The sequence below is a fragment of the Lynx canadensis genome, chromosome C2 (assembly GCF_007474595.2).
Source record: "Lynx canadensis isolate LIC74 chromosome C2, mLynCan4.pri.v2, whole genome shotgun sequence".
In the NCBI taxonomy this organism is placed as follows: Eukaryota; Metazoa; Chordata; class Mammalia; order Carnivora; family Felidae; genus Lynx; species Lynx canadensis.
This window is the reverse complement of record NC_044311.2, coordinates 109,886,184-109,910,678: the sequence shown is the minus strand read 5'-3', so window position 1 is coordinate 109,910,678 and position 24,495 is coordinate 109,886,184. Positions and strand designations below refer to the sequence as shown.

At 36.1% G+C, this 24,495-nt stretch overlaps 1 protein-coding gene across 8 annotated transcripts in view; it reads right to left on the bottom strand.

Annotated features, from left to right (window-relative positions):
* Nucleotides 1-24,495, bottom strand: part of SENP7 (SUMO specific peptidase 7) — a 151,984-nt gene that overhangs the window by 107,776 nt on the left and 19,713 nt on the right. For all 8 annotated transcript variants that reach the window (XM_030330335.2, XM_030330338.1, XM_030330331.1 and 5 more), the window contains one exon: nucleotides 9,238-9,335. In XM_030330335.2, coding sequence (XP_030186195.1) covers nucleotides 9,238-9,335 — 98 coding nt within the window. The remainder of the gene's footprint in view (nucleotides 1-9,237; nucleotides 9,336-24,495) is intronic.

The window sequence follows — 24,495 nt, the reverse complement described above, 5'->3', positions numbered from 1 at the left end:
ACTACAGGGATACCTGGATGTTAAGTCAGTTAACCATCTGACTCTTGATTTTGGCTCAGGTCATGACATGATCTTACAGTTTGTGAGAGATCAAGCCCCATGTCAGGTTCCACACTAACAGCATGAAACCCTCCTTGGGAGTCTCTTGATCTCTCCCTCTCTCTCCCTCTCTCTCTCTCTCTCTCTCTCTCTCTCTCTCTCTGCCCCTCACCTGCTCACACATGCGTGCTCGTTCTCTCTCTCTTTTTCTCAAAAAGAAACACTAAAAAAAGCCTACTACAAAGTTACAGTAATGAAAACGTGTGGTATTGGCATAAGGACAAACACACAGATCAAGAAAAAGGAATAAGGAACCCAGAAATAAACTCTCATATACATAGAAAATGTTTTTTAGCAACAGTGCCAAGACTAGTCAATTGGGAAAGAAGAGACTTTTGGACAAATGGTCCTAGAAAAACTGGATATCCACATTCCAAAGAATGAAGTTGGACCTCTACTCAACTCCATAGACAAACATTAACTCAAAATGGGTCAAAGAACTAAATGTAAGAGCTAAAATTATAAAATGCATATAAGAAAACATAGGGGAAAAGCTTCATGGCCATGACATTGGATTTGGCACTGATTTCTTGGATATAACACCGAAAACACAGGCAACAACAACAAAACAAACGAAATGTACTTTATAAAGTATTTAATTTTTATAGCATCTAAAGACACCGTCAAGAGAGCAAAAAGGCAACCCAAAAAATGGGATAAAATATTTGCAAGTCATGAATCTGATAAGGGATTGATATTCTGAATATATAGACAACCCCTTAAAACTCAACAACAAAAAAACTTGACCTTTAAAAGTGGGCAAAGAACTTGAATAAACATTTCTCCAACGATATACAAATGGCCATAAGCACATGGAAAGATGTTCAACATCACTAATTATTAGGGAAACACAAATCAAAAACACAATCACCTATGACTTCACATAGGATGGCTATTATGAATTAAATGAAAGTAAGCGTTGATGAAGATGCAGAGAAAGTAGCACATTACTACTGGCAATGTAAGATGATGCAGCTGCTATGGAAGAGAGTATGGTGATCCTCAAAAATCAAAAACAGATTTACTATATGGTCCAGAAATTTCACTTGGGGATATATACCCCAAATTCAAAGAAATGAAAGCAAGGTTTCGAAAACATATTCATATAGCCATGTTCATATCACCATTATTCACAATAGCAAAAATGGGGAAGCAATGCAAGTGTCCATTGACAGATGAATGACTAAGCAAAACAGCATGTGTATAACATAAGTACACAATGGAATATCATTTAGCCTAAAAAGGAAGTAAATTCTGACATGTTGCAACATGAATGAACTTGGTGACAATATGCTAAGTAAAATAAGCCCACCACAAAAAGATAAATAATGAATGATTCCACTTACATGAAGTACTTAAAGTAGTCAAATTCATGGAAAGTAGAACGGGTGGTTGCTTGGGGCTATAAGGGAGAAACTGGGAGTCACTGTTTAATGGGTATATAGTATAAGTAGTACAAGATGAAAAGTGTAGAGATGGTTGGTGATGATGTTAGTACAACATTAGAAATGGATTTAAAACTACTGAACTATGTATTTAAAAATGGTTAAGATGGTAAATTTTATGGGGCACCTAGATGGCTCAGTTGGTCAAGCATTTGACTTTGGCTCAGGTCATGATCTCGTGGTTCGTGGGTGTGATCCCCATGTCGGGCTCTGTGCTGACAACTCAGAGCCTGGAGCCTGCTTCGGATTCTGTGTCTCCCTCTCTCTCTGGCCCTCCCCATCTTATACTCTGTCTCTCTCTCTCTCTCAAAAATAAATACACATTTAAAAAAAATTTTTTTAAGACAGTAAATTTTATGTTGTGTAAATTTTATAATAAAAAAAGCAATATATCTGACAAAAATTATAAAAACTTATAATTGACACATATTCCTCTAAGTAAATGATACACAATAAAGTTGATTTAAAAAAAAAGAATAGAAAACCTGAATAGTTCTATAATTAGAAGCAACACACAAACACAAAGGTAATACAAAAAAACAAATATTCATTTTATTTTTTTTTTTTAATTTTTTTTTTTCAACGTTTATTTATTTTTGGGACAGAGAGAGACAGAGCATGAACGGGGGAGGGGCAGAGAGAGAGGGAGACACAGAATCGGAAGCAGGCTCCAGGCTCTGAGCCATCAGCCGAGCCCGACGCGGGGCTCGAACTCCCGGACCTGGAAGCATGAACGGGGGAGGGGCAGAGAGAGAGGGAGACACAGAATCGGAAGCAGGCTCCAGGCTCTGAGCCATCAGCCGAGCCCGACGCGGGGCTCGAACTCCCGGACCTGGAGATCGTGACCTGGCTGAAGTCGGACGCTTAACCGACTGCGCCACCCAGGCGCCCCAACAAATATTCATTTTAATTGCAGGTCACTGAAGAAGGACTGAATTTTTAAGAAGCAATAAAGAATGAGAAAAAGGAAACTGACAGGCTGCCAATTCATTTCCTAAAAAAAAGAAATTACTGTTCCCAAAAGAAGCTCAGTTCCTCTCCCTTGTTCAAGGTGTCTGTCTGGGGTTGAATTGTGCCCCCCTCCAAAAGACATTCTAAACTCTTAACCCCAGTATCTCAGAATGTTAATTTATTTGGAAATACTGTCTTCACAGAAATCAAATTAAAATAATGGCAATAAGGCCGTAATAGATTATGACTGGTGTCTTTCTAAAAACTGCAAATTGAACATAGAAACAGAAATACACATATGACAATGTGAGGACACACATAGAGATCATGTAAACAGATAAGACAGCAGTAATGCATCCAAAGTACAAGGAATGCCCAAAGAGAAGAGAGAGACATGGAATAAATCCTTCCCTAATGCCTTCAGAGGAAGCATGGCCCTACTGACACTTTCACATGAAATGTGAGTGAAGTAAACAATCTAGTCCAAAGACAGAGATTTCCAGAAGAGATGAGAAATCCACATCTGCTATGTTCTGAATGTTTGCTTCCCTTAAAAATTCATATGTAAAATTCCTAAACCCCCAAAATGATGGTATTAGGAGTGGGGCCTTTGGGGAGTGAATAGATCACGACAGTGGAACCCTCATAAATGGTATTAGTACGCTTATAAAGGAGACTTAAGAGAGGCCCCATCCACCCTTTCAGGACACAATGAAAAGATGCCATCTACACGAACCAAGAAGCTCTCATAGACAATGAACCTTCTGGTGCCATGATAATGGGCTTCCCAGCCACTAGAATTATAAAAAAATAATTATTTGTTGTTTATATGCCACCCAGTCTATGGTGTTTTACTATAGCAGCCCAAAACCACTAGAGCAAGATCCAACTAAAGGCTCTCAACTAGAGACAATTTGGATTCCAAGAAATAAATAGGTTCAAAGTAAAAGGATGGAAAAAGGTGTACCATGCAAACAGCAACCTTAGGACAAATGGAGTAGTTATATGAACATCAGATCCAATAGACTTTAAAACAAAAATAGAGGGGCGCCTGGGTGGCGCAGTCGGTTAAGCGTCCGACTTCAGCCAGGTCACGATCTCGCGGTCCGTGAGTTCGAGCCCCGCGTCAGGCTCTGGGCTGATGGCTCAGAGCCTGGAGCCTGTTTCCGATTCTGTGTCTCCCTCCCTCTCTGCCCCTCCCCCGTTCATGCTCTGTTTCTCTCTGTCCCAAAAATAAATAAACGTTGAAAAACAAAAATAGACAATGAGGGACATTTCATTGATAAAAGGGTTAATTCTTCAGAAAGATATACCAATTACAAATACACATATACTTAACAACAGGACCACAAAATACATTAAGCAGAAACTGACAAAACATAAGGGAGAAATGAACATTTCAACAATAATATGTAGGTACTTCAAAACACCAGTCTTGATAACGGATAGATATACTAGACTGAAAATCTGCAAGGATAACAGAAGCTTGAATAATAGTATCATCCAATTCAATCTAACAGACATCTATAGAACACTCCACCAAATAGGAACAGAATACACATTCTTCTCAAATACACAAACCATTCTGCAAGCAAGACCATATGCAAAACCATAAAATGAAACTCAGTAAATTTATAAGAAAGAAAACCATACAGGGACGCCTGGATGGCATAGTCGGTTAAGTATCTGACTCTTGATCTCGGCTCAAGTCATCATCTTGCTGTTCATGAACTTGAGCCCTGCATCAGGCTCTGCAGTGATGGTCCAGAGCCTGCTTGGGGTCCTGTCTCTCCTTCTCTCTGTCACTTCCCCACTTGTGCTCTCTCTTTCTCTCTCTCTCAAGACAAATAAATAAAGTTAAAAAAAAATTTTTTAAAGGAAATCATATAGAATGTTCTCAGACCACAATGGAATTCAATTAAATATTAACAACAGGTAAGTAAGTCATGAGAATATAATATAAAGCATGGTGACTGTAGTTAATAAAACTGTATCGTGTATTTGAAAATGGCTAAGAAAGTAAATCTTAACGGTTCTCATCACAAGGAAAAGGATGTATAACTATGCATGGTGATAGACGTTAACTAGACTTACTATAGTGATCATTTCTCAATATATATAAATAATGAATCACTACATTGTACACCTGAACTAATATAATTATATCTCAATAAGATCTTGCAAGTTTTCAAAAATGCAGAAATTAAATAATACACATTTTCACAACAAATGACTCAAAAAAGTCATACCAGAATTTAGAAAATACTTTTGAGATTAATGAATAGAACATCACAACACACCAAAATTTATGAGATGCAGCTAATGCAGCGCTCAAGGAAACTTTAAAATTGCAAAATGGCTATGTTAGAAAAGAAAGATCTCAAATCAATAACCTTACCAGACACCTTAAGATTTAGAAAAAGCAGCACTATTTCCAAAACAAAAACAAAGAAAATAAGATTATAGTGGAAATAAATGAAAATGAATACAGAAAACCAAGAGACAAAATTGATGAAATCAAAAGTTGGTTCTTTGAAAAGATCAACAAAATTAACAAATCTTTAGGGAGAGTGAACAGAAAAAGACAGGAAAAAAAGATGCAAATTTGTAAATAAGAAAAAGAGATCACTGACAATATTACAGAAATTAAAAAGACTGTAAGAGAGTATTTTGAACAAATGTATGCCAACAAATTAGATAACTTACACAATGTACAAATTCCTAGAAAGGCACAAGGTACCAAAACTGACTCATACATGGCTATCAGGCTGGCTCACTCAGTGGAGCATGCAATTCTTGTAGTCGGGGTTGTGAGTTTGAGCACCACACTGAGTGTAGAAATTTCTTAAATTAAAACTGAAAAAAAAAAAAAAAAACCTGACTCATGAAAAAACAGAAAATCTGAATAGAGCTATAACAAATAAAAATTTAAACTTGTAACGTGATATTCTCAGGCACACACACATACACATGCAAAATGCCAATGTCTACATGGCCTACTGGTGCCTTTCATCAAACATTTAAAGAAAAATTGGGGGGCGGGAGGTGCCTGGGTGGCTGAGTCAGTTAAGCGTCCGACTTCGGCTCAGGTCATGATCTCATGGTTCATAGGTTTCAGCCCCTTGACAGGCTCTGTGCTGACAGCTCAGAGCCTAGAGCCTGCTTCAGATGTTGTGTCTCCCTCTCTCTCTCTGCCCCTCCCCCACTTGTTCTCTCTCTCTCTCTCTCTCTCTCCCCCTCCCTCCCTCTCTCTCTCAAAAATAAATAAACATTAAAAAAAAAAAAAAAAAAAAAAACCTGGGTGCCTGGCTGGCTCAGTTGGTAGAGCGAGCAACTCTGACCATCATGAACTCAAGCCCCATATTAGGTGTAGAGATTACTTAAAAATAAAATCGTGGGGCACCTGCGTGGTTCAGTCGGTTGAGCATCCGACTTCGGCTCAGGTCATGATCTCCCGGTTTGTGAGTTCGAGCCCCACGTCAGCTCTGTGCTGATAGCTCAGAGCCTGGAGGCTGCTTCTGCTTCTGTCTCCCTCTCTCTCTGCCCCTAACCCACTTGCATTCTGTCTCTGTCTCTCTCAAAAAAAAAAAAATAAACATTAAAAAAAATTTTTTAATAATAAAATCGTAAAAAAATAAAAAATAAAATAAATAAATAAAATAAAATCGTAACAAAAAAAAATTTAAAGAAACTTAACATCAATTCTCCAAAAATTCTTCCAGAAAACAAAGGAAGAGAAAACACCTGCCAACTCATTCTACAAGGTCAGTATTAGCCTGATTCCAAATCCCAGACAAGACAACATAAGAAAACAGCAGATGAATTTCTCTTCTTTTTTAAGTTTATTTATTTTGAAAGTAAGAGAGAATGTGAGTGGGGGAGGGGCAGAAAGAAAGAGGGAGAGAGAGAATCCCAAGCAGACTCCTCATTGTCAGCACAGAGCCTGACGCAGGGTTCAATCTCACAAATCATGAGATCATGACCTGAGCAAAAATCAAGAGTCGGACACTTAACCAACTAAGCCACTGCTCCTGATCAATTTCTCTTCCTAATACAAATGAAAATATCCTCAAAAAAATCCTAGCAAACTAAATCCAGCAACATATCAATGGGATCATAAATCAGGATCATGTGGGATTTATCTCAAGAATGCAAATTTAGCTTAAGATCTAAAAATAAATTTATGTAACACATTAATTAAAAGATACACATTACATGATATGAATGCAAAAAAGGCATTTGACAAAACCTGACACACATTCATGATAAAAAGCTTCAAACAAATTAGGAATGGAAAGGAACTTCCTCCATGAAAAAGAGCATACTTTAGTCTATTTGTGTTACTATAACAAAATACCATAAAATGGGTGGCTTATAAACAACAGACATTCATTTCTCATGTTCTGGAGGCTGGGAAGTCCAGGATCAGGGTGCCAGACAGCATGCTCAGGCTCTGGTGAAGGCCCTCTTCTGTACTGCAAACTGCTAACTTTTCACTGTGTCCTCAAAAGGTGAAACTAGGAAGCTCTGTGAGGTCTCCTTTATAAAGGCAGTAATCCCATTCATGAGCGCTCCACCCTCATGACTTAACCTCCCAAGGGCCCCACCTCCAAATGCCATCACACTGGGCATTAGGATTTCAACATAAACATTTTGAGGGGACACAAACATTCAAACCATAGCAAAGCATCTATGAAAATCTAGCTAACATGACACGTAATGGTAAAATACCGAATGCTTTCCCTCTGAGAGTGGGAACAAAACAAAAATGTCCACTCTCACCACTTCTATTCTACATCATACTAGATGTTCTAACCAGAACATTAAGCAAAGAAAAAAAAAATTAAAGGCATCCAGTTGGAAATAAAGAAGTAAACTGTCTTTATGTATAAAACTCCAAGCAATCTACTAAAAACTTCTAGAACTAGGAAGCCTTAAACAAGATCACAGCATATAATGTCCACATACATAAATCAAGTGAATTCCTATACACTAACAATGAACAGTCTGAAAATAATATTAAGAAAACAATTCCACAACAGCATCAAAAAGAAGAAAATAAATTACCAAAAGCTGCAGAAAGAAATTAAAAAGGATCTAAATGGAAAGATATCTCATGTTCATGAATCAGAAGACTTAATATTAAGATGGCCAAACTCCCCAAATTAGTCTACAGATTTAACACATCCTCTCTCAAAATCCTTCTTGGCTTTTTTGTTATAATTGACAACCTGATTCAAAATTCAACTGAAAATGCAACAAATCTAGAACAACTGAAACAATTTTGAAAAACACAATAAAGCTGGAAGACTCTCACTTTCTAATTTCAAAAGTTAATGCAAAGTTATAGTAATCAAGACACAGTGGTAATGGCATAAGGACAAACATATAGATCAATGGAATAAAATTCCAAATCTAGAAATAAACCCTTATATTTGTAGGCAATTGATTTTCATCAAAGTTAGCCCAAAACATTGGTACCTCTTCAACCAATGGTGCTAGGACAATTGCATATTCACAAACAAAAATATAAATTTGGATGCCTATTTCATATCATATCCAAAAATTAATTCTGCATGAATAAAAGACCTAACTCTAATAACTAGAACCTTAAAACCCTTAGAAGAAAACTCAAGAATAAGTCATTCTAACCTGAGATTAGGCAATAGTTTAGACATGACAACAAAAAAGCACCATGACAAAAGAAAAATAGATAAATGGGACTTCATCAAAATGAAAACAACCTCTGCTTCAAAAGACAACATCAAAAAAGTGAAAAGCTGTATGGGAGAAAATATTTGCAAACCATATATCTGTTAAAGACTTGTATACAGAATATATAAAGAAGTCTTACAACTCAACAGAAACCTATCAACACAATTTTAAAATGGCAAAAATCTAAGTAGACATTTCTCCAAAGAAGATATAAAAATCACCAACAAACACATAAAAAGACAAACGTCATTAGGAAATGCATATCAAAACCACAATGAGACACAGGTTTACACCCATAAGGACATTGGAAGGAAGGAAGGAAGGAAGGAAGGAAGGAAGGAAGGAAGGAAGGAAGGAAGGGATTTAAGTAGTGATAAGGATATGGAATACCAATGGTTTTCATTTCCTATAGACAATTTACTCGAAAAGGGAGAATAAGACTAAGTACCTTACGAAGTGCTCTGACATAAATTTAAGAACTTCAATTAGTCTTCTAATTTGTGTGACCTCCCAATAATTACAACTTTTACTTTGCTACACTCATTTTTTTTATTCATTCACTATTCCATAAAAGAAAATTCAACACTCTTTTATAGAACAATTTTTTAATTATTTACAAATATCCAATCCTGAAATGCTCTAAATTCCTTCTGATAACTGCAATTTGAATCTCCCAAATATTTAACTCTAGTATAATCATAATTTACTAACATTAAGTGCTAAATTCAGCATCTTTTTTACTGCAGACCACAAATAATGAATCAAGCATTATAATCAAGTCTATATGTAACTATTGTTTTATCAGCTAAAGTTTATCAAGATGTTCCAAATGCACAAAAAGAAAAGAGTTAAGATGACTTAGAATCACAGAAAGTTCACACTTGAACCTTAGAGGACATTGAATTCAGTCCTTGTATTTCAAAATTATGTATCTGAGATCCAAAGAAGCTAAATGAATCACCACGGTCAGTCACACTATTTATACACAATATAAGCCCATCCTATGTCATACACACATATATCTTACCTTTCTGGTGATGTCTTAGAGGTGACAGGACGCCCACGAACACTTTTTCTACTTTTATGGTCTAGAGAGAGGACCTTATTTCTTAGGCTTCTTTTCCACTGGTGGGGGAAAAATGGAATTTAATACTAAGTATAACAATATGATAATTAAGAGGCATTTAAGTTTGTTTTTATTTAAAACTTCAAGATGATTGGCCAAATTCATAGTAATTCACAGAGGAAAACAAGTGCAGTCTACAAACCCACCTGGCTCTTTTGCTAGTGTAGAAATATAAGTCTACCAAAAAAATAGAAGAAAGATATTTAAAAATCGCAAGGTAAATTTAGTCCGGAAACCAACATTTTGAGATCCTAAAGCTTATATAATTATAAAATTTTTCAAAGAGTTTAAAAAAACAATAGAAATTATTATATGCCAAGTTAAATAGGACCTGTGATTTTGAAGTTACCATATTTATAATAATTGAAAGGGATTACAAGTTGCTCCCAATGAATTGCTGCATGGAAATTTTTAGGGAATAGTCAGACATCTTATTAACAGGGTTTATATTTAATCTAACTAGACACAAAAGTTAAAATTATTTAATACAAAACAGTATCAATCTAGACAAATAAATTATTTATCTTCTCTTCATTAGTTACCTTACCTGAAAATAGACGTAATAATAGCTATCTCACAAGGATGTAAACATGACTATATATGCAGTCAGTTTAAAACACTGTTTTCCTAGAGTGCCTGGGTGGTTTGGTCAGTTAACCGACTCTTGGTTTCAGCTCAGGTCATGTGAGCGGTTTCATGGGTTCCAGCCCCACACGCTGGGCTCTGAGCTGGCAGCACAGAGTCTGCTTGGGATTCTCTCTCTCTCTCTCTCTCTCTCTCTCTCTCTCTCTCTCTGTCTCTGTCTCTCTGTCTCTCTCTCTGCCCCTCCCCTACTAGTGCTCTGTCTCAATCAAAATAAACAAACTTATTTTAAAAAATCAAAAAAATAAAAATAAAACAGTTTCCTCCTGAGAGATTTGTACACTGTGTTTATAGCAGCATTGTTCACAACAGCTAAAAGATAGAAGCAATTCAAGTGTCCCATCAATAAGTGAATGGATAAACAAAATGAGGTATATACAATGAAATATTATTCAGTCTTAAAAAAGAAATTGACACATGCTACATGGATGACCCTTGATGACTGTGAAAGAACAAAAAATATATATATATTGGTTTCTGCCCCCAGTTCCTGGCCTAGAACTCTGAAACCCTTGTAATTTACTGGGTGATAGGAGCATCTTTTGTTATATTATTTGGTCTATGAAACCCTCCCAGGCCTCGCCCTATGTATCTCTTCATCTGGCTCTTCAGTGGTGTTATGTTGTCAAATCCTTTAATAAACTGATAAATATAAGTGTTTCCCTGAGTTCTCTTAGTAGCTCTAGCATAAATTAATTGAACCTGTGGTGGGGAGGGGGTGAAGCTGTGGAACTTCAGATTTATAACCAGTTCATCACAAGCAAAGTAACAGCTGGACTTGTGACTGGCATTTGAAGTGCTGTGGGAGCAGTCTTGTGTGACTGCGCCCTTAACTTGTGGGATCTGACACTATTTCCAAGTAGTGTCAGAATTGAATTAAATTGTAGGATACCCAGTTGGTGTCACAGAGGATTGATGGGTGGGGGAAATCCACACACATCTGGCATCAAAAATTGCGTAAATATGATGCCTGGGTGGCTCAGTTGGTTAAGCCTCCGACTTCAACTGGGGTCATGATCTCACAGTTCATGAGCTCAAGCCCTGCATCAGATGAGCTTGAATCACACTCCAGGATCTGCACTCTCTCTCTGCACCTGGTGGGATTCTCTCTCTCTCCCTCTCTCTCTGCCCCTTACTCACTTGCATGCTCTCATGAGTGAATGAATGAATGAATGAATGAATGAATAGAAATGTGGTTAAAATGGGGTGCTAGGGTGGCTCAGTTGGTTAAGCATCCAACTCTTAATTTTGGCTCAGGTCATGATCTCATGGTTCATAAGTGTAAGCCTCACATCAGGCTCTGCACTGACAGCATGGAGCCTGCTTGGGATTTTCTCTTTGCCTCTCTCTCTCTGCCCCTCCACCACTCATGCTTTCTCTCTCCCTCTCTCTCAAAATAAATAAATAAATAAACATTTAAAAAATGGTTAAAATGATAAATTTTGTTATTTTTTCCACAATTTAAAAAATTTTTAAAAGATAAAAAAATAATACTTCGACAAAGCAGAAAAGAATATCCAGTGGAAAAAAGCCAGACTCCAACAAACATTGTTGGGAAAACCGGACAGCAACATGCAGAATGAAACTAAACCACTTTCTTACACCACACACAAAAATAAATTCAAGGGATGCCTGGATGGCTCAGTATGTTCAGTGTCCAACCTCAGCTCAGGTCATGATTTCACAGTTTGTGAGTTTGAGCCCCTCATTAGGGTCTCTGCTATTAGCACAAAGCCCACTTTGAATCCTCTGTCTCCCTCTCTCTCTGCCTCTCCCCTGCTCAGTCTCTCTCTCTCTCTTTCAAAAATAAACAAACATTAAAACTAATAATAATAAATAAATTCAAAATGGATGAAAGACCTAAATGTAAGACAGGAAACCATCAAAATCCTGGAGAAGAACACAGGTAGCAACCTCTTTGACATCAGCTATAGCAACTTCTTACTAGACATGTCACCAGAGGCAAGGAAAACAAAAGCAAAAATGGACTATTCGGACTTCATCAAGATAAAAGCTTCTGCACAATGAAAGAAACACTCAACAAAACTAAAAGGCAACCTACAGAATTGGAGAAGATAATTTGCAAATGACCTATCGGATAAAGGGTTAGTATCCAAAATCTACAAAGAACTTATCAAACTTAACACCCAAAAAACAAATAATCCAGTGAAGAAAGGGAGAGAAGACATGAGTAGATATTTTTCCAAAGAAGACATCCAGATGGCTAACAAACACATGAAAAGATGCTTACCATCGCTCATCATGAGGGAAATACAAATCAAAACCACAATGAAATACCAGCTCACACCTGTCAGAATGGCTAAAATTAGCAATACAGGAAATAACAGATGTTGGCGAGGATGCACAGAAAAGGGAACCTCTTACATTGTTGATGGGAATGCAAACTGGTGCAGCCACTCTGGAAAACAGCATGGAGGTTCCTCAAAAAGTTAAAAATAGAACTACTCTCCAACACAGCAATTACACTAGTAGGTATTTATCCAACGGACACAAAAATACCAATTTGAAGGAGCACATGCACACCGATGTTTATAGCAGCACTATCAACAAGAGCCAAACTATGGAAACAGCCCAAATGTCCATCAACTGATGAATGAATAAAGAAGATGTGGTGTGTATTTATGTGTACACATATACATACACACACACGCACATACATACACACACACAATGGAATATTAGCCATAAGAAGAAATGAAATCTTGCCATTTGCAATGATGTGGATGGAGCTAGAGTATATTATGCTAAGCAAAATAAGTCAGTCAGTGAAAGACAAATGCCATATCTTTTCACACAAATGTGGAATTTAAGAAACAAAATAGATCAACACAGAGGGGTATAAGGGGTTAAAAAAAAAAGAGAGAGAGAAACCATAGGAGACTTAACTATAGAGAACAAACTGAGCATTTCTAGAAAGGAAATAGGCAGGGCATGAGCAAAATGGGTGATGTGTATTAAGAAGGGCACTTGTGGGGTACCTGGGTGGCTCCAGTTGAGCGTCCAACTTCAGCTTAGGTCATGATCTCACTGTTTGTGGGTTCGAGCCCTGCGTTGGGCTCTGTGCTGACAGCTCAGAACCTGGAGCCTGCTTCAGATTCTGTGTCTCCCTTTCTCTCTAACCCTCCCCTGCTTGCACTCTCTCTCTCTCAAAAATAAATAAACATTAAAAAAAAATTTTTTTTAAAGAAGGGCATTTATGATGAGCACTGGGTGTTTTATGTAAGTGATGAATCATGAAATTCTATTCCTAAAACTAATATTACACTATATGTTAACTAAATTTTAAATAAAAACTAAAAAATTAATAAAAAAAGTAAAACAATTCATTTCCACCTGTACAAAAAAAAAAGTCATTTAACAAAAGAAAAAAATGTTTTAAGTAATGAAAAACAAAACACTGTCCTGAACATGACAGCCTTCAATAAACATACTTTTTAATTTTCCAAGCATTATGTTATCTCCTTATCATCACAGCCCTGCATGGTATAAAACATATCACTTTAATCAAAGGTAAGTGAGGCTTGACCAATGAACCCAGGTCTGACTCTCATAAAAGCCTATGTTTCTTCCAATGCTTTAATTCTAAATTATACAAATTCTCAAAAATCTCCAAGATATCAACCTAAACATACATCTGTCACTCCCATTCCTCTACAAAATGTAAATGTATCAATATAACAAGATTAAAACTATATCTTCTCTCCATTTTCGTTATCACTTAGTTCTGCCTCTTCTTATTTGTCACCTGGACTCTTACAATGTTAAACTAATGGGATTCCCTGCCAATGGTCTCTTACTCCCTTACTCTAGCATCTAGTCCATCATGACAGTTAAATCTTTAAAAAATGCGAAACTGTTAAAATTCTCTTGTTTAAATTTCTATCTTGACTACCTATAGGATGGGGGAAAAAAATTTGTTTTCATGTCTCACTTCTGTTTCCCATACATCTTGTATTCTGACGATACTAAATTATTTGTAGTTCCCTGAAAGAGCCAAGCAGTTTCATCCTTCACCATCTGTTTCCTTTTACTAGAATGTGCTTTGCCCTCCCTAATCCTCTTTGTCCATTAAGCCCCAATCTAGTACCATCAAGAAACCTTTCTCACCCTCTAGCAGAGTGAATCAATTTCTTCTACAACACCATTATAAGTTTTGTATATCCCTATTATTGATAAGACTTCTCACAATGAATTATACTATCTGTTTACATCAAAACTACCACCAGGACTGGGAATGATTTGGCTTAAGGGCTGAACTCTCAAAACTACTGTCCAATTAGGTCCTTGTAATATTCCATTAATCTCACAGTAAAATGCAGCCTTCACATTTTATGTTACTGAATTTTTTGTACTCCACTATCATATTGTAAAAAAGTTTGCCTCTATGTGCAAAACAACGAAAGTACTAGTCTTTGAACCTATAGTACTATATAGTCTTTATAGGAAAAAAACAAAACAAAACATTATTCCCACCAAAAAGGGAATGAACACCAAAACGAACTCATGGGGACAAACTGGAGATAACATTAATAGGAAGGAAATTAATTAAAATGTCATTAACTCCAAATTCTTGAATCCTATCATATTTAAGGGTAACCTGAAGTATATCTGGAGATATTACCAAATGATAACAAAATTCACTTAGACTTTGATCAATTGTTTCTTACAGATATTATCACACTAAAATATTTACATATTTTCTTCTTAAAAATTATATAAGAATTACAGGCTGGGTTAGTAATTTGTATTTTTCACAAATTATGATTTGTTTTTCTTTTAGTCTGTGAACCTATTATACACTAGCTCTGAAAAATAAAATCAGATAACAAAGATTTCTCCTACAAACTGATTATGAATGGGAATTTATTCACATACATATTTTGAAAGCTACCTGACCACACTATGAAACTTAAGATGGTATAAATAATTTTAATTTAAATATGAAAAAAGCTTTTGGAAGAATAAAAGACTTTGTTTACAAACAAGATCAAAGCATTCAGTTACCTAATTCTGAAGCTTTCATTCTGAGAAAAATGCCAAAATAAAATATAATGGTAATTAAAATAAAAACTCCATAGTATCCTGACTAAAAGTTTGCTTGAACAAAATCAACCCTACATGCATTCTAAATGGTGTGGGGTTTACAACCTCAACTGAGTGCTTCCTTAAATATTAAAAAAGAACTAAAGTTGTATCCTAAGGAAAATACTTTGTTCACAACCACTACCACTATCACAGCTTATTGAAATAAAAATATATGAGGACTTTCTAACCAATTGAGATTACTGGTCTGGATTTAACTTTTTTTTTATAGATTTTTTAAGTTTACTTATTTATTTCAATAGAGTAAGAGAGACGCAGAAAAAGAAGGAGAGAGAGAATCCCAAACAGGCTCCATATTGTCAGTACCGAGCTCGATGCGGGGCTCAAACTCACGAACCATGAGAGCATGACTTGAGCCATAAACAAGAGTCAGGAGCTTAATCAACTGAGCCATCCAGGCAACCCAACTGATTGATTATTTATTCATTCATTCATTCATTTATTTATATTCAAGTTAGTTAACATATAGCATAGTACTGGTTTCAGGAGTAGAACCCAGTGACTCATCACTTATATATAAGACCCAGTGCTCATCCCAACAAGTGCCCTCCTTAACGTCCATCACCCATTTAGCCCATCTCCCTACCCACCTCCCCTCCAGCAAACCTCAGTTTGTTCTCTGTATTTAAGAGTCTCTTATGGTTTGCCTCCCTGTCTCTTTTTAGCTTATTTTCCTTACCTTCTTATGTATGTTCATTTAACTTTAAATCAGAATTTCAACTCTATTGATTCTTCACCCAGTTTCCAAAGTAAGAAACATGTAATGCCAACACTGAAAACACTTGACAAAAACCATGAGCTGAAGTTATTTGCTAACCAGTATCTAGTGAACCAGTGGATGAATTATGGGATAATGTCTGAGGAATCCTGTATACTCTTCAAGCAATTTTCCTCAGTGTTTTCCCCAAACACCCTGCATAACTCTAGAAAAATATATAACCAGGAAATTAACAATGACACAATCCATGACCTTATCAAGATTTCACCTGCTTTATTTTTTTTAATAATTTTTAAGTGTTTATTTATTTTGAAAGAGAGTGTACATGAACGGGGGAGGGGCAGAGAGAGAGGGAGAGAGAGAGAATCCCAGGCAGGCTCCATGCTGTCAGTGCAGAGCCCAATGCAGGGCTCAATCCAACAAATCACGAGACCATGACCAAGCCAAAATCAACAGTTGGGCACTTAACCTATTGAGGCACTCAGGCACCCCAAATTTCACATACATTTATTTGTGTGTACATGCATATTTAGTTCAATGCAATTTTATCATATGTGCACATCTCTGTGACTGCAACCTAAGTCAAGATATAGAACAGCTGTGTCACACCAACCTTTCTGCTATCCTTTTACAAACACAGCTACCACCTTCCCTCCCACTAACTCCTAGCTCCTGTAGACCTTGAGAGTTTTCCTAGAAATTCACACAAACATTTACGTAAGGAATAAAATGAATTCTAAACACTCTATTCTATTAACTAGAAGAGAAGGGAACAATTCTCAGTTCATTCTATAAGGCAAACAATTACACTGATACTGAATCCATATAGTGGCAGTACAAGAAGAGAAAACTAAAGACCAGTATCTGTGATAAGCATAAACAAAAACACTCAACAACAACAACAAAAAATCACTAGATCAAAACAAGTAATACATAAAAAGAATACTACAATACATCCAATTAGGGTTTATTCCAGGACAGAAAAGTGGTTAAATATTCAAAGATCAACCCAAAAAAGAAAAAGACCCAACTATACATTGTACACAATAAACTCACCTTAAATATAAAGACACAAACAGATGAAAAGTAAAGGAATAAAGAGATACCATTCTAACAGAGATCAAAAGAAAACTAGAGTAGCAATACTAATTTCAGACTCAACAAACTTCAGAGAAAGAAAAATTATCAAATTTGGAAGATACAGGGATAAAGAGACATCCTACATAATGATAAAAGGGTCAATTCTCCAAGAAGACATAACAATCTTTAATGTATATGTACTCAACAACAGAGCATCAAAATACATAAGGCAAAAACCAATAGAAATACAAGGACGAATAAAAGAATCAACAATTATAGCTTCAATTACCCTCATTTAGAAACAGATCCAGCAGAAAATCAATAAGGACAGAGTTAAGCTGAAAAACACCATTAATCAATTGTATCCAATTAACATTTATAGAATATTTCATCTAAAAACAGAAGAATATGCATTCTTCTCAAGCTCATATGCTAAAAGGGGAACTTATAGCATTGAATGCATCTGTTAAAAAAAGAGACAATTCTAAAATCAATAATCTAAACTTCCATCTTTAGTAACTAAAATAATGAGGAGCAAATTAATTTCAAAGAAAGGAGATGAAAATTTCTAAAAATAGGACAGAAATCAATAAAACTGAAAACAAGAAATCAATAGAGAAAATCAACAAAACTGTAAGTTGCTTCTTTAAAAAGAGCAATAAAATTGACAAACTTCTACCCATGTTAACTAAGAAAAAAAGACAAGCTCTAATTAGTAATATAGGAAGTGAAAGAGAGGTGATCACTACTGATCCCATGGACATTATATAAAAATGATAAAGAAATACTAGACACAACTCTACTCCCACATATTTGATAAACTGGGCCTGTATCTTTAAAAACACAATCTACCAAAACTTGCACAGTGAGAAATACATAATCTGAATTGTCTCATAGCTGTTAAATTAACTGAATCAATATTTAATACCTTCAAAAACAGAAAGCACTGGGCCCAGACTGGTTCACTGGTGAATTTTACCAAACATTTAAGGAAACCATTTATACAAATTCTCAACAATTTCTTCCAAAAAACAAAAGCAGAGGAACACTTCCAAACTCATTCTGAGGACAGCATTACCTTAATACCAAAACCAGAAAAATACATTACAAGATAATAAAGCTACACAATCTCTCTTACAAACATAGATGTAAAAATCTCAAAAGAATCAAGTCCAACAACGTATAAAGAGAATTATACACCAGGGCGCCTGGGTGGCTCAGCTGGTTAAGCGTCTGACTTTGGCTCAGGTCATGATCTCACAGTTCTTAAGTTCAAGCCCTACATCGGGCTCTGCACTGATAGTGCAGAGCCTGCTTGGAATTCTCTCTCTCTCTCTCTCTCTCTCTGCTCCTACTCCACTTGTGCTCTCTCTCTCTGTCTCAAATAAACTTGAAAGAAAGAAAGAAAGAAAGAAAGAGAAAGAAAGAGAGAGAAAGAAAGAGAGAGAAAGAAAGAAAGAAACCAATGAAATTAAGAGCTGGTATTTTGAAAAGATAAACAAAATTGACAAACCTTTAGTTAAACTCACCAAGAAAAAAAAGAAAGAGAAGTCAATAAATAAAACCGTAAGTGAAAGAGGAGACATTCCTAATGATACCACCAAACTACATAAGGTCCTAAGAGGTTACTATAAAAAATTACACAACAAACTAGACAACCTAGAAAAAATGAGTAAATTTCTAGAAACACAGCCTACCAAGACTGAATCATGAAGCAGAAAATCTGATCAGACAATTACTAGTAAGACTGAATGAGTAATCAAAAACTCCCAAGAAACAAATGTACAGGACAAGAGAACTTGTCTGGTAAAGTATACCAGACACTTAAATAATGATTATTACCGATTTTTCTTAATTTCCTTCAAAAAAGAGAAGAAGAGGAATCACTCCCAAACTCATTTTATGAGGCCATCAATACCCTAATACCAAAATCAGACCAGTACACTCAAGAAAATTTCAGAGCAAAATATCTGATGAAAACAGACACAAAAATCCTCAACAAAATATTAGCAAACCCAATACAACCACAGAAAAGAATCATATACCATGATCAAATAGTATTTATTCCAGAGATGAAAGGAAGGTTCCAACATCCACAAGTCAATCAATGTGAAATACCACATTAACAAAATAAAAGATGGAACATATGATCATCTCAAAAGATGCAGAAAAACCATCTGACAAATTCAACATCCATTCACAATAAAAACTCTCAGCAAAATAAATATATATGGAATGTACCTAAACATAATAAGACCATATATCACAAGATGACAGCTCCTATCATATTCAATCATGAAAAGTTCAAAGTATTTTCTCTAAAATCAGGAAGAAGACAAGGTTTCCAACTTCCCACACTTTTATTTAACAGAATACTAGAAGTCCTAACCAAATCTTGCATTAGGCATGCATGCATGCATAAAAATTTAATAACAGACAACCAAATTAAAAAGAAGTAAAGTTGTCTCTATTCACAGACGACATGATGTAATACATAGAAAAGTTTAAAGGGGCACGTAGGTGACTCAGTTGGTTGGGCATACAACTCTTAATTTTAGCTCAGCTCATGATCTCACAGTTCGTGGGATCAAGCCCCATGTCAGCACAGGGCTTGCTTGGGATTCTCTCTCCCTCTCTCTCTCTGCCCCTCCCCAGCTCGCTCATACTCATGATCTCTCTGTCCCTCAAAATAAATAAATAAACATAAAAAAAAAAAAAGCTTAAAGATTCCACCAAAAACTGCTAAAACTAATCAACAAATTCAATAAAGTTACAGGATACAAAATCACTATCCAAAAATCAATTTCATTTCCATATATTAACAACAAACTATCAGGGATATTAAGAAAACAATCCCATATATAAACCAAACAAAAAAAAAAAAAAAGAAAAACCTAGGAATAAATTAAACCAAGATGAAAGTCCAATACAGTGAAAACTATAAGGCACTGATTAAAGAAACTGAAAAAGACATAAATGAAAAATATCCTGTGCTTATGGATTAGAAGAATATTGATAAAATGTCCACACTACTCAGAGCAATCTATAAATTCAATGCAATCCCTATCAACATTCCAACAGCATTTTTCACAGAAATAGAACAATCTTAAAATCTGTATGGAACAACAAAAGACCCCAAAAAGTCAAAGAAGTCTTTAAAAAGAAGAAAAATGCCAGAGGCATCATACTTCCTCATTTGAAACTGTATTATAAAGCTATAGTAATCAAAACAGAATGGTACTGGCATAGAATGGTACACATACATCAATGGAGCAGAACAGAGCCCAGAAATAAACCCATGCATATATGTTCAATTAATATATAAGAGGAGCCAAAAATAACACAATGGGGAAAGAAGTCTCTTCAATAAATGGTGCTGGGAAATAGTCATATGTGAAAGAATGAAACTGGATCGCTATCTTATACCATATACAAAAATCAACTCAAAATGGATTAAATCTTAAACATAAGACCTAAAACCATAAAACTTCTAAAAGATGGTAAGGTCCTTAACAGTGGTCTTAGGAATGGTTTTTTGGATATGACATGTAGGCAAAGGCAACAAAGAAAGAAATAAGTAGGACTATATCAAACTAAAATGCTTCTATACAGCAAAATGAAAAGGCAACGTACAGAATCTAAGAAATTATTTGAAAATCATATATCTAATAAGAGGTTAATATCCAAAATATTTAAAGAACTCATAAAAGTCAGGGCACCTCAGGGCACCTGTATGGCTCTGTCAATTCAGCATCCAACTCTTGATTTCGGCTCACGTCATGACCTCACAGTTCTGTGAGTTTGAGCCCTACACTGGGCTCTGTGCTGATAGCAGATAGTCTCCTTCTCTCTCAGTCCCTCTCTAGCTCCCCACCCCTCTCAAAAATAAGTAAAAACAAACCCAAAAAAATTGAAAAATGGGCAGAGGGTCTGAATATTTTTCCAAAAAAGACATACAAATGAGCAATACCTACATGAAAAGCTGCTCAACATCACTAATCATCAATGCCTGTTAGAACCGCCATTATCATAAAGACATAGACAAAACAAGTGCTGGCAAGGATGCGGAGAAAGCGGAATCTTTGTGCACTGCAAGTGGGAATGTAAACTGGTGCAACCACTAGGGAGAACAGTATAGAGGTTCCTCCAAAAAGTAAAAACAGAACTACCATATAATCCAGCAAATCCACTTCCACTTCTGGGTAGTTATCCTTAGGAAATGAAATCACCACTTCAAAAAGATATATGCAACCTCATGTTCATTTCAGCGTTATTTAAAATAGCTAAGACAGGGGCGCCTGGGTGGCTCAGTCAGTTAAGCCTCCAACTTCAGCTCATGTCACAATCTCACGGTCCGTGAGTTCGAGCCCCGCGTCGGGCTCTAGGCTGATGGCTCGGAGCCTGGAGCCTGCTTCCGATTCTGTGTCTCCCTCTCTCTCTCTGCCCCTCCCCCGTTCGTGCTCTGTCTCTGTCTCAAAAATAAATAAACTTTAAAAAAAATAATAATATGGGGCGCCTGGGTGGCTCAGTCGGTTAAGCCTCCGACTTCGGCTCAGGTCATGATCTCGCAGTCTGTGAGTTCGAGCCCCGCATCGGGCTCTGTGCTTACTGCTCAGAGCCTGGAGCCTGTTTCAGATTCTGTGTCTCCCTCTCTCTCTGCCCCTCCCCCATTCATGCTCTGTCTCTCTCTGTCTCAAAAATAAATAAACGTTAAAAAAAATTTTTTTTAAATAATAAAAAAATAAAATAAAATAAAATAAAATAGCTAAGACATGGAAACAATATGTCCACCAATAGATGAATAAAGAAAATGTGGTATGCATACACAATGGAATATTATCCAACCATCAAAAAAAATCTTGCCATTTGCACAACACGGATGGACCTTGAGGGCATACGGCTAAGTGAAATAAATCAGACCAAAAAAACAAATACTGTATGATCTCACTTATATGAAGAATCTGAAAAAAAAAAAAAATCTGAAGTTATAAAGAGAACAGATTTGTGGTTGCCAAAGGTGGGGAGTGGGCAAAGTGGGTGAAGGGGGTCAAAATGTACAAAGTTTTAGTTACAATATAAATAAGTCCTGGGAATGTAATACACAGTATGGTGACTTAATGATATTGACTGTTCATCTGAAAGTTACTAAGAGAGTAGATCTTAAAAGTCTCATCATAAGAAAACTGTGACTATGTGTGGTGATGGATGTTAACTAAATTTACTGTGCTAATCATTCTGCAATATATACATATACCAAATTACGTTGTATACCTAAAATCAGTACAATGTTAAATGTCAGTTACATCTCAATACATAATAATATCAGTATTGACTCATCAATTGTAATAAATGTACTACACTAATGCAAAGATTAATAAATGAAATTGTGTGGGGGTAACAGGGGAGGGGGAATTAAGGGGTTTATGGGTACTACCTGTACTATTCCTTCAATTTTTCTGTAAACCTAAAATTACTCTTAAAAAATAGATTCTGTTAATTTAAAAAAGCAAATAAACTGGGGCCACCTGGGTGGCTCAGTTGGTTAAGTATCCAGCTTTGGCTCAGGTTATGATTTCACAGCTTAGGACATGATTTCACAGCTTGTAAGTTCGAGCCCCACATCAGGCTCCATGCTGACAGCTCAGAGCCTGGAGCCTGCTTCAAATTCAGTGTCTCCCTCTCTCTCTCTCTGCCCTCCCCTTCTCACACTCTTTCAAAAATAAATAAACATTTTTTACAAAGTAAATAAACTGTCAATACCAAGTGCTAAGAAAGATACAGAGCACCCAGAACTCTCCATACATTGCTGGTGGGAATGCAAAATCATAAAACCACTATGGTAATCAGTTTGGCAATTAAATATATACTTACCATATAATCCAGGATCCCACTCCTAAGTATTTACCCTAGAGAAATTAAAACTTATGCTCACAAAAAAAAAAACATGTATGCAAATATGTATAGCAGCTTTATTCCCAATTGCCAAAAACCTAGAAACAACCCATATGAATGTCAACGGCAGAAACAGATAAACTACTGACACACACAAAAACATGAATGAATTTCTTTTTTTTTTTAATGTTTATTTATTTTTGAGACAGAGAGAGACAGAGCATGAATGGGGGAGGGCAGAGAGAGAGGGAGACACAGAATCGGAAGCAGGCTCCAGGCTCTGAGCTGTCAGCACAGAGCCCAACGTGGGGCTCAAACTCATGGACCATAAGATCATGACCTGAGCCGAAGTCGGACGTCTAACCGACTGAGCCACCCAGGCGCCCCAAAACATGAATGAATTTCAGTGGCATTATGCTGAGAGTAAAAGTCATTCTCAAAACATTACACATTCTATGATTCCATTTGTGTGACATTCTGGAAAATGTACAAGTATAGCTACAGAAAACAATGTTACCATGGGTGAAAACTGGAGACAGAGAACAATTACATAGGGACAGCACCAGGGAATGTTTTGGACTGATAGAACTATGTATAGTATCTTCATTGTCATAATCCTTCTATGAGCCTGTACAGAACTTGTAACTCAGAGCTGTACACTGAGAAAAAAACTATAAATACAAACACACACACGCACGCAACACCTTTATTATTGTGGTGGTTGCAAAAGCATATACACTTGTCAAAATTCAAAAAGAATTAAAATGGATTAACTTAATTGTATATAAATTAATTATCAATAAAATTTATTTTTTAAATTAAGGGTGAAAAAATTGAACACACACTTCGCAAAAAAAGATATACAAAAGCCAATCAACATATAAAATGTTTTAACGCCATTAGTCACCAGGAAAATGCAAATTAAAACCAAGTCCAAGGGCACCTGGGTGGCTTAGTCAGTTGAAGATCCAACTTTGCTTTCAGCTCAGGTCATGATCTCATAGTTGTGAGATCAAGCCCTGCATCGGCTCCACACTGCATGTGGAACCTGCTTAATATTCTCTCTTTCCCTCTCTCTCTGCTCCTCCCTGGTGTGTGCACATGTACACACTTGCTTTCTCTGTATATAAAAAAAAGAAGAAAAAAGTCCAAAAGTCTATCAACAGAATTAAATAAACTGTATTATGGCCACATCATGGAGTATGATTTAGCAATAAAAAGTAACAAACCACTGATCGATGCAAAACAGGGATGAAATGCAACATTTTGCTGAGCAAAAGAAACAAAGCACAAAAGAGTGTATGTTGTATGAACAGGCAAAACTATCCTACAGAAACAGAATTCAGAAAAGTGGTTGCTAGTAGTGGGCTAGGGACTGGGAGAGAGGAAAAGATAAGATACAATGGAAAGGGGCACAAACAACTCTCAAGGTTCATGACTGCTCTATTCCTCAGGAAACACTGCAACAGTGAACATCATTTCTCACACTGTAGGGAACTATTTTTGAGCAGGATTGGTTACATATGTCACACTAGTCAAACTTATTCAACTATATACCTAAGACCTGTGTAACCTATTTCATATCATTTTATCTCAATAAAAATCACAAACATGTAAATAAAGGAGTTAAAATTCTACTAAAGACTACGCAAGGTTATCTCTTTGTTGTTCATTGAAACCCTCTAAAAACAAAGGGTGTGAGA